At 38.6% G+C, this 10,539-nt stretch overlaps 1 protein-coding gene across 4 annotated transcripts in view; it reads left to right on the top strand.

The window, feature by feature from the left end:
- Positions 1-9,861, top strand: part of STARD9 (StAR related lipid transfer domain containing 9) — a 108,475-nt gene extending 98,614 nt beyond the window's left edge. For all 4 annotated transcript variants that reach the window (XM_035328088.1, XM_035328087.1, XM_035328089.1 and 1 more), the window contains 10 exons: positions 173-370; positions 667-850; positions 2,222-2,368; positions 3,062-3,167; positions 3,763-3,905; positions 4,560-4,624; positions 4,710-4,915; positions 5,343-5,422; positions 5,775-5,933; positions 7,122-9,861. In XM_035328088.1, the coding sequence (XP_035183979.1) occupies positions 173-370; positions 667-850; positions 2,222-2,368; positions 3,062-3,167; positions 3,763-3,905; positions 4,560-4,624; positions 4,710-4,915; positions 5,343-5,422; positions 5,775-5,933; positions 7,122-7,223 (1,390 nt within the window). In that variant the 3' untranslated portion in view covers positions 7,224-9,861. The remainder of the gene's footprint in view (positions 1-172; positions 371-666; positions 851-2,221; positions 2,369-3,061; positions 3,168-3,762; positions 3,906-4,559; positions 4,625-4,709; positions 4,916-5,342; positions 5,423-5,774; positions 5,934-7,121) is intronic.
- The last annotated feature ends 678 nt before the right edge of the window (positions 9,862-10,539 follow it).

The raw sequence follows: 10,539 nt of genomic DNA, 5'->3' as shown, positions 1-10,539 counted from the left end.
TTTAGCATGTGACTGAAGGGGGTACTTGCAGGGGGCGTGTACGTTATTAGATTCCTGTAATTCTTACGTTACAAAGGTACCTAGTATTTAAGACTTTAAAAAAAAAAAAAACAAACAGAAATTGTAACTTTGCAGGGTGCTCTTTGTCACTCTAATTGTGTTTCTCTGACAGACACATGAGGACTATTGAAACCCTGAGGAAGGAAAGAGAAAAAAGGCTGCAAAGATACCACAGAAGCCGAAGTCTGAGTCCTCAAAAGCATTTCAGTCTGTTGCAAACACTGGATGCAAGTCACAGGGATCTAGAGCTCCCTAGCAGACGCCGAGAATATCTGCAGCAGCTGAGAAGAGATGTGGTTGAAAATACAAGGTAGGGCATTAGAAACCTCCCTTTTGACCTGATGAACATTAACAGTGCTCACAATGTGTGTGCATTGATGAGACTCCTGTAGCAGTTGTCTCAGGATACTCAGTTGTCTCTCAGGCAAAACATGTGCCATTATTCAAACATACATTGAAATCTTCCATCAAGTTTATTTCAGTTCATAACAAGAACCTGATTTATACATATAATATATAGGAAAGCCAAGGATTCAGTCTTGACTCATTATACACTGTTATGTTGTTATATTATGTATGTTTTCTCCCACTTACCTATCCTTACAGAGTTCAAGAACCAAAAAGAAGAAGCATTCAGCACCCTTCTGAGATTGAACTGATGCTCAGAGACTATCAGAGGGCACGAGAGGAAACCAAAACTGAGATTGCACGAGCTAGGGACAAACTTCGGGAGAGAGCTGAGCAAGAAAAAAGACGTATAAGGGAGCAAATATTTTCTCAGTTACAGAAGGTGAGCATTACAGAGGAAATTTTTTTGCATTGTACACATTGATGCGTGTTTTTTAAAGAAACTTCTGTGGTTCAGTAATTCTCCTGTTTGACATAATGCATAGAAAAAACAAATAATTAAATGCAAATATGTGCTTAAAACTGTCTCAGTAATACTGAATTGATGTACTGTTCATGCTTCTGAAGTACATCCTTCTGGAGCTGTTGTTTCTTGAGCACAATTTTTCTGCAAGAAACTTCCGTTTTCTCATTGGATTAAGCTTATGGAGTCATCCTGCTGGGCAAATGCGGGATGACTCCATGACTTCATTGGAAAACTTTGAAAAGGTAAACTGAGTTTATTTCAGCATGTACTTAAACAGAAAGGACATAATTGCTGGTGGTGTTTTTTTGTTTTGGTTTGGTTTGGTTTTTCTGATTCTCTTTTTAGACTGTCCTGTGTATGCACATTTAACCTGTACTTTTATTTCTACGTTTTGTTACCCATCTTGCACAGTATGAGTGTGTGAATTTTTCATCATTATTCAAGGACAATACCTTGTTGGGAGGTATCTCTTCTGCCCAGTTACTGACTGTACTTTCATGCCTTAATCTTCGTCACTGCCTGAAAATGCAGCATTACTCATAGTTGCAGACTTCCTCTCCTCATACGTGCATATGTGGTGAACACTCTGGCTGTCCACCCTTTAAGGCACCTAGAATTCAGGCATCTCCAGCAGATGATTGGATCTTGCTATTTACTTACAACTAGATCTTATCTGCTTCCATATCTGTTGTATCAAACGTCAAAGTACTTCAACTGAGTTGAAAAAACAAAACTTAAAACTACCCTTGAAAGTATAAATCTTCTTGCAGTTCTCAGTATTTTCTTATTAAGTAATTTTGTTCTTCATCTCTTGGGCTGGCATTGAGTGGTTGCATTGGTTGCAATAAAACCTTCAGTATTTATCAACTACATTTGACCAGAATGTTATGCCAGGCAAAAAGTAACAAATGAGATTAAAAAAAAAAAAAAAAATATCTTTTTTAAAATATCCTTTTCCCCTTAAACATCATAGAATTGCTTTGATAGCTTGGAATCTTGTAGCTAAAGAACAGTGGCAGAATTATCCAGATTTTCCTAGACTGGTGGGTTTTACAGGGTGGCTTGCTTTGTAGCTCATATAATCCTACTGGTTCAAACAAGCCTGCTTGTTTAATACCTTCTGCATTAAGCAAAAAGCAACAGCCTTTGTCCTGCCAATACTCCTTGAAAGAAATTGGACTCCAGCTTATTCCTTTTTAATCTTTTAGTGCTGTTACTGATTTGGCTAGGTGTTGTGCAAGGTAAGTTTGTGTAGTTTGATTTGTGACACTGTGACATCTATCACAGGAAGAAGCAAGGCTGAAGACTCTCGCAAGTACAAGCACTTTATGTACAGAATCCAGCCTCAGCCTCTCCTCTGGCCCAACATCTGGTTACAACAGCAGCAATACTGCTGCGTATGCTGCCAGTAAACTCAGCAGCTGGGATGGACAGGTGAGAACAAACTGCCTTGTGAGACTGATGTCTCCTAATGCTTCCACAGTAACAAAAAGAGAGAACAAGGACAGAAACCTTTTTTTTCTGATGGTTCATATTCTGTCACAGCTATCAAGCAGGGCAAGTTTGTGTCAGTAGTGCACAGATGGGTTACATGGGGTAGAGTATTACCACGTAATTGCCAGAGTACAGTGACTCTTTTATTTTTCTGAGATTTTTTTTTGTTTAAATGTAAGAGCCAGTGTGTACTGTTGGCATCAATGCCACTATCTGTCATGTTTCAATGTCACTATCATGTGTCACTATCATGTCTGTCATGTATCAATGTCACTATCTGTCATGAAAGAAGGAGCATTTGCTTGTGGTAAAACAGAATCTGGTATTTTCACTGTGCCCCCCTCAATGAAGAAAGATGCACAGATTGATTTGAGAGTTTGTGTGTGTAAACATGAACTTGTAAAGTACTTTTTAGAGTAGGCACCTATGCTAGCTTGTCACACTTGGTTTGCTAAACTTCCAGAATCGAGCTACCCCTTCTTAACCTACTGAAGGCAAAGGAGTTATCCTATGATAAAGAGAAAATTCCAATCTCGTAAAGCAGGTTTGTTAGTAATATTTCACATGCTGTGTAACATTTTATTCTTCCTGGTTCAAACCAAAAACTCCCATTTCTGTTCTTTCCTAAACCAGGTTTCTTCTGGAAATGCATTGCTTTCAAGAGATGCACGAGGTCGTTCAGCTGTTAGAAACAGTCAACTTTATATGCTAGAGCAACTACAGAAGGATTCAACGTTGGGTAAGTAAATGATACATTTGCTTATGTTTGAGTTGTATCCTAAAACCAAATGATATTTGTTATTTATGTAAATCCAAATCTAATTTGATTCTAGTATTTTGAGGCTGCCTTTCTACTACATGAATTCAGAAAAATACTGTCCACCAGTAGCTAGAGTTTGGAAAAGTAAATGGAGATTTGGTTCTTCTGTTGTAACATAATTGTATAGTAATTGAGAGGCTGGGAGGAGAATTTATTGAGAAAACCAAAAAAGCATGGGGCTAAGGCTGCAAAGAATATAGCACCATACCTGCAAGTTGTTATTTTTATCCCCAAAATTCACGCTGTCTATTCTTCTTTAGATTGTTAGCATGTATGTGGTTAATAACCTTTAAAGTTGAGTGATGTAAAATATAACTGCAGTGTACTTACCAACACACAGATTGTCTAGACAAATAGTATTATTATCAGTCGTTCATCAGGATTGTGTGGTTCAGTTGCTGTAATTGAGGGTTTAAATCCCTGTAAACTGCTTAATATTACACCTTATGCACTGATTTAGTGATTGTTTTCCTCTTTATATTTTCCACTTATGACTTTTTTTTGTCTTGTGCAGAAGTCAGCAGAATTCAGCCACCCCTTCCTTCTAATAGCATCAGCTGTAGGTTCACCCATGGATTAACTATTTCAGTCAGCTCCTCTTCAACAAAAGGATACCAAGATTTAGCCAAACATATCTTGGCCAATGCTACCACTGAGGTGAGTAAATAAGCACTTTTTGCTTTTTCCTGTACCTCCTACTGGAAGTTGTACTGAAAATGTGTTGGACAAGACTTATTATTTTAATAAGTCCCAGTAGCTACTTGTTAGGTACAGAGAGGGACACTGATCAGTTTTAAATGTGGGGGAAGGTAAGGCAGGCTGCAGCAGTGGAAGAGCAGTTCAGAAGAGACTGTTGCACGTTAGCTGAAATGTCTGAGTCAAGCTGGTGAAACTGCTGAACTGAACTCTTCTAGTTCCCAAGGATTTGTACAGTGCAGGTTTTGTATATATCTGTGTGAGCACGTATGACTCTGTAGCTAGAAGGAAAGCATACAAACTTCATGATTCAGATCAGACAGAATCACTTGGTTTGGATGTGTGCGCTCCTCTAGTCCCTGTTTTCTCACAATAGCCTAGGCTACTGTATTGGCTTAGGCTCATATAAATCCTCCTTCAGCAGAGAACATGAGCTGCAAGTCAGGCTGGCTGTTAATACTCCCAAAGGATTACTAGCACTATAAAGCTACGTATTTATTGTAAAGCCAACCGAGTAGCTTGAGTAGAAGACACTGCAACAGCATGCAGAAGCTGAAGACAATGTATAATTTATACACCTTTCTCTTACCTGTACATTTGTCATTGTTTTCTAAGGTAATGGCAGCATGCTCTCATAACCTGAGGAATCTCTACACGTGCCAAGCAGCAGCTGGTTGGAAGTAAGTTTATGGCAGGCCTTTATCATGGGAGATGTTTAATGCAATTGACCCTTTTTTATGCCAAGACTTCATTTGTGTTTGACAGATACCAGTGTACAGAAAAAGAAGTGCTGGTTTACTACAAAGTCTTCCCTTCGGCAACAAAGCATGGATTCTTGGGAGCAGGAGTGATAGAAAGACCTCTCCCGTCAGTGTGGGGACTAGTGAGAGATCCTGGTAAAAGGCATCTGTATGACAGAACCATCAACACAGCTCGAATACACAAGAAGGTAACCAGCCACATCCAGCTGGGTGAGTACCAACACAAACAACTGACCAGCACTATCCTTAGCTGCTTTCTCAGCTCAGACTGTCAGCCAGGAATAAAGTTAGAGGCATCTTATTTCACTTTCTTCCGGTTTGAATAAATAATTTAATTATTTAATAAGGGAACTTCCCTTTTGCAAAACTTGTTCAAAGTACACCTTGTATTAAACATACTGCAGCAGTACAGATAGAGGCAGTGGTTTGAAAGTCAGAAGATCAGTAGAATAAATCTTAAGTGGCTTGAAAGAGTAGTATCTTAATGACACTTTGTTTATAGCATATTAACTGGAGCAGCTGCAACAAAGAGTTAAAATGCATTTGTACAGTTGAGGGGTTGGGGGAAGTTGTGACAAGTTAAAGTTGTCCAAGCCTAATTCCTCTTTTCTTTCTTTCTTGGATGCTTTTTCCATAGTATATTTAGTTACCGATACCTCACTGTGTTACCTAAAGCAACCCCGGGACTTCTGCTGCATCACCGTAGAAGCCAAAGAGGTAAAATGCATGTTTTCTCTGAGTAACTCTTCTAAACTCATGGTTCAAGGACAGAAGGAAGAGAAGTTAGTGCTGATAATTCCAGAAATGGCAGCAGAGGAAGCAAAGCTATGCTGATATGACACAAGCGAATTATGTATAAAATCTACTTGCAAGCGACAATCATGAACCAAGCCCCAGTAGGAAGTAACATAATTGTTACAGCTTATTCTGATCACAAACAAACAGGATTCTAGCAAAAAACAAGAGCTTATTTAATAAGTAATATATGAAATGTGTGCCATGGTAAACAAAACATTACCGTATGCATAAAAAAACTCAAATTGTCTTCTTTACACTTTCTCACATGCAGGAGAACTTGTCTGTCTTGGCTATTCAGTCTGTCTATGATGCTTCAATGCCTCACCCTTGTAAAGACGTGGTGAGAGGGGAAATTCTGCCAAGCGCCTGGATACTGGAACCTGATGTAGTGAATGGAAGAGAGATCACCAGAGTTATTTACATGGCACAGGTACGATTTTGCAGTATGTCCAACTCTGGATGTAAAAAGCTGTTACACTTCAGAGGTAGGAAGTAACCAATGGGGGGGGCGGGTGGTGTGGGTGTGTACACACTATAATATATATAAAATACATTCTATTTTATATAGCATAATTATATATATATATAAATATATTAGTATGTGTATTATATATATTGTGTAGATATATACATATATTTGTGTATATACACACTTCCTGGAGCATAGCATAAGAATTGTACTAAGGTTGACCACAGAACTCACCTCCACCTCATGCCCTGAATTACCGTACATCATGTTAGATAGCAGTTTTAGGACAATGCTTTTAAGCACATCATCCCCTGTTTTTACAGCACCTCAGCCTGCATCCTTGGACTCCAAGGCTCTTCTATAAGTGCTTATTTGCAATTTTAGTATGTTACATTCTCATATGGTGAGCCAGTAACTGATCCATCCAGTGATAGAGACTGGAGAGTCCTGTTTGCATTTTCATCTTGTTATAGGCATACACGTCCACCTCGGTTATGTTACTTTCAAAATGCATGACAATGGTTATTAACTTTCTTCAACAAAAGTCATTAAATCTGTGCACCTAACAGATATAAAAGAGCAGTCAAGACAGGGATTCCAGTTAAGAATTAGAAGAGACTGCCATACGTTTATTACAGTCATCTGAGAAGTAGGCTGCATTTGAGACATCGGTTCCAAGCACCTAGAAACCTCCAGAAGAGAACAACCATGCTGTATTAACTTTAAAGGGCTCAACTTAGAGATATTTTTAAAGAACTAATTCTATTTATAGGTTTTCACGATACAACTTTAAAAATATTAGCTTTAAATAATTAGTGTATGCCTTTGTAATGCATATATGTAATGTATATGCATTTTACAATGTTATATAATTTTATATTGCTCTTTAATTGCTAAGTGCATATTCATTTTCAGCAACACTGTTTCAAACTAGCAATACTTATCTAAGCTCAAACTCAAAACCTGTGTGGGTGGGAAAGCAATATCAAATATGCCAAGCTTTGAATGTCTATAAAGTATTGGGAAGGAAAAAAGATGTAAACAACCATGCAAATTGCAGCATCAGAGCTATTCCAGGCAGGATAAATGTTTTGTACAAAGAATGGGTACAACGCCCACAACCACGTGCCTTTCTTCTACTTTCTACAGGTGGATCTTGGTGCTCCAGCTATCCCAGCAAGGCTCCTGAGTTCCATTGCAAAGCGCCAGCCTCTGGTCATTGCCCGACTAGCACACTTTCTTGCTAGTTAGCATTTAGAAGAAACCAGAATATTTAAGAGCGTGTGAAAGATCATCAAGAGAAACAAGCATCGGTAAGGGTAATGTAAAATACTGGCTCATAAGACAGGCACAGTCAAACCTTACTTGAGGAGTCTCGTTAGTAACTTTGGACTATACAGAGGTACAGTTTGAAGAAAAAAGGATCATTTTAGCAAATGCTGCTTAGAAGAAACCCAGCAAGTTTTTAATGGGGAACCTGTCTTTCTGGAGACAGATGTGGAAGAAATCCCTTTGGAGGAGTTAAGAAGGTGTGCTGCCTCTACCCCCAGCAGAGGAAGAGAATTCTGTTTACAATATCCAGGATATTACATACAGAAGTGTATTACTTTGTTTTAGTTTCTGAGGAGTTATAAAGATCAACATTCTCTCTTCAAGAAAGTTTAAGCAGCCATGAGAAAAAGGCAATGGAAATGCACTAAAAACTGCAAACAGTACACACAGCTGGAGAGCTTTTACAAGTTCTTAAGCAGAAGTGCAAGGCCACTTCCTAATACTGAGATAAGTATCAAATACAGAATTCCTCAAACAGTAATGATATAGACTGCTTGCCAGGCTAAATGATTTACTTCCCCTTGAAGGGAGGTCAAAAGCAGCACGATATCCAGTAGTCACCCTACACCCTGGTTCGATTTTTCTCATCCAGTTGGCTGACTACTTCCGGTAGGCAGCGTAAGGAGTTTCAGATTGCCACTACACTATGCAGCAATAGTGGAAACCACCACACCTCAGGACACAGTTCTACTGCACTGCAGATTTAGGTGCTTTGAAATAGAGAAACCAAACTGACAGTTGTAAACAATAAGACTTTGTCATTAATAGGGAATAGTACTGAGTAATCAGCTTGTTGCTAGAATTTCAATCCTGCAAATGAGAGTAGCTCCAGCACTTTTCCATAGTGGCTTTCTCCACCTGCCTTTCTATACTTAAGCACACCCAAAAGCATTAAGATCTGAAAATCTAGCGCAGACCATATTCTTACCATCATGCTTCCCTTCACAACATGAACAGCTGTCTTCACAGCAGCGGATACAGAGTCTCCCCATTCAATTACCTCATTTCTGTTGAGCTTTGTCCAACAATCCTGGTATTAGGCTTTACGTGCTTGGTCACACATTCCTAAAGTGAAACAAAACCACAATCAAATATCTAAGTAACTTCATTTAGTTCTTCAGCACAACAGTAAAGAATCATTTAGATATCTAAGCAATAAAAGCTGCTATAATATTCTTTCTTTAGCTCAAAAAAAGCCCCCATTGTTCAAGAATCTGTTGCACTTGTAATTTTTCAAGTGAGAAATGTGTATTCAAGCATCCACCTTACCAGAGTCGGCCTCTGCTACTTTAACACACTTACTTTCAGTAAACGATATATTTTCCCAGCACACAATGAAGCTAGTTGCACTTCTCACCTTTGTGTCACAAGCCAAGATCTACTTTTAACTATATCTTTGCACAGGTGTAATTTTGGCTCTCAGCTTCTATGTTACTTCCTGTCATGAATAGATTAAGTTTTAAAAGAGAGAAGATAGTAGCTGTTTTAAATTGATATTTAAGAAAATAGCAGTTTTGAGGCATATCAGCACAAGGCTCTTTCCCCCACCCTTCCCCAGACTATACCAGTAGGAAAATAGGTTTCACTTATAAATTTGCTTTGCTTTATCTTTAGGTGGTCCTGATTAAAACTTACCACCACTATATTACCATTCCCTTTTGAAGAGGCTCAGCCTTTTCTTAAAAGCCTGCCAAACTGAGTCATGGCATGGTTCGCTTCACGCGTTACGCATCTTCCATGGCCCCAGCAGCTGCTCAGAAAGACAGCTTTCCACATTTGCAACCTATCATACCTTTTTGTGGGAAGCAAAAATAATAATAAAAAAAAAAAGATTGTTTAAGGCAATATATAAAAGCCCTAGAAAAAGTGAGTGGAAACTGCAGCACAGGGTATTGGCTCTGTCCCCCGTGCTGCTTCCAACAGATTTCAGGCAGAGGTGAGGGAGGTCTTCATACACTCTACAGGAGATTTGCTCAGTGCTTCGCTTCTTTTCTTTTCTTTTGGACATGGCACTAGTGTTAAAGCAGTTTTGTAGGAAAAACATCAAGGGGGACTCCTGTTGGTCAACAATACCAGTGCCTATGAAGGATAATGTCTTATTGTACAGTGCATCAGATGTTTATTTTTATATATACATAAGATTGTTTTTTTCTATGTTTACAAATTAAGTTATTTATATATGCTTGTTTTGAAACGTTTTTATATGCTATCAAAGCTAATTTTTATTTTTAATTGGTATTAATGTAACTTTTTTTTTAAAATACAATCTTCAATTGATACTAAAAAGCCTATTTATATGGATGTTTTCATTTGCAAATATAACATTTTATGGTACTTGTTAATGTATGGCATTGGTTTGTTTGGAAGGAAGAAATAAAAACCTAGCAGATACTTAATCTGTTAATCTACAGTGGGAAAAACCCAACTTCCTGTAAATTACTGCTGAGCAGTAGATGACCAGACCAAGTGTATTGTACCACCTACTGTTGCATCTCTGCTCTTAATCAAGATTGCTATTTTCATATCCACAATAAATGGTATTTTCTACACAAGAAAACACATGCGCTGTGTGGTATTTTGCTCTAGTTAAGATACCTGCCTATGGAACTGTACTTACACAGGAAGAGGTGCTGTCTCAAGTGAACATTTACACTGGATTAAGGAAAAATCATAAAGGCTGGCTTGTGATATATGTTGTAGGTGTCCTACTTCTCCAAATACAAATTTGTGGCACATGAGCCAAGCAGCTAATCACTGCTTAAATTTGGTTTCTGTGACTCCATGCCTAGTCCAAGCAAAGGGTGTTTTGTTTTGAACCAAGGCACTGACTGAAGCATCTTACTGAGGCTGGTTACAAAGCTCCTGCAACCTGACCATCCATAAGGGAGTTAATACAGTTCAATTTATCTCTCAAAAGATAATGAGGAATAGTCTGCAGTAGGAAATACTGATTCAAGGAAGGCTGCACACACTTACCTAGCCTGCTGTGAACTCTTGTCCCTACTGTCCCTCCAGTGCTATGCAATTGTTTCTAAGGCTGACTATGAAGTCACGTATCTGCCTTTGCATAGTAACCACAGAATGCTCAGGAACTGTATTATCTGCACAAAGATGCAAGAAAATAGAAAGAGGTGTTTCTTACCTGCTGCTTCCCACTGAAGTACTGACTTCTGCCCAACAGGGCACAACTGTGCACTCTGGTAGAAGTAAACTGGTCCTCAGGCTTGGCCACCTT

This window comes from Oxyura jamaicensis, chromosome 5, assembly GCF_011077185.1.
Source record: "Oxyura jamaicensis isolate SHBP4307 breed ruddy duck chromosome 5, BPBGC_Ojam_1.0, whole genome shotgun sequence".
Taxonomy (NCBI): domain Eukaryota; kingdom Metazoa; phylum Chordata; class Aves; order Anseriformes; family Anatidae; genus Oxyura; species Oxyura jamaicensis.
This window is presented reverse-complemented; position numbering and strand designations above follow the sequence as displayed.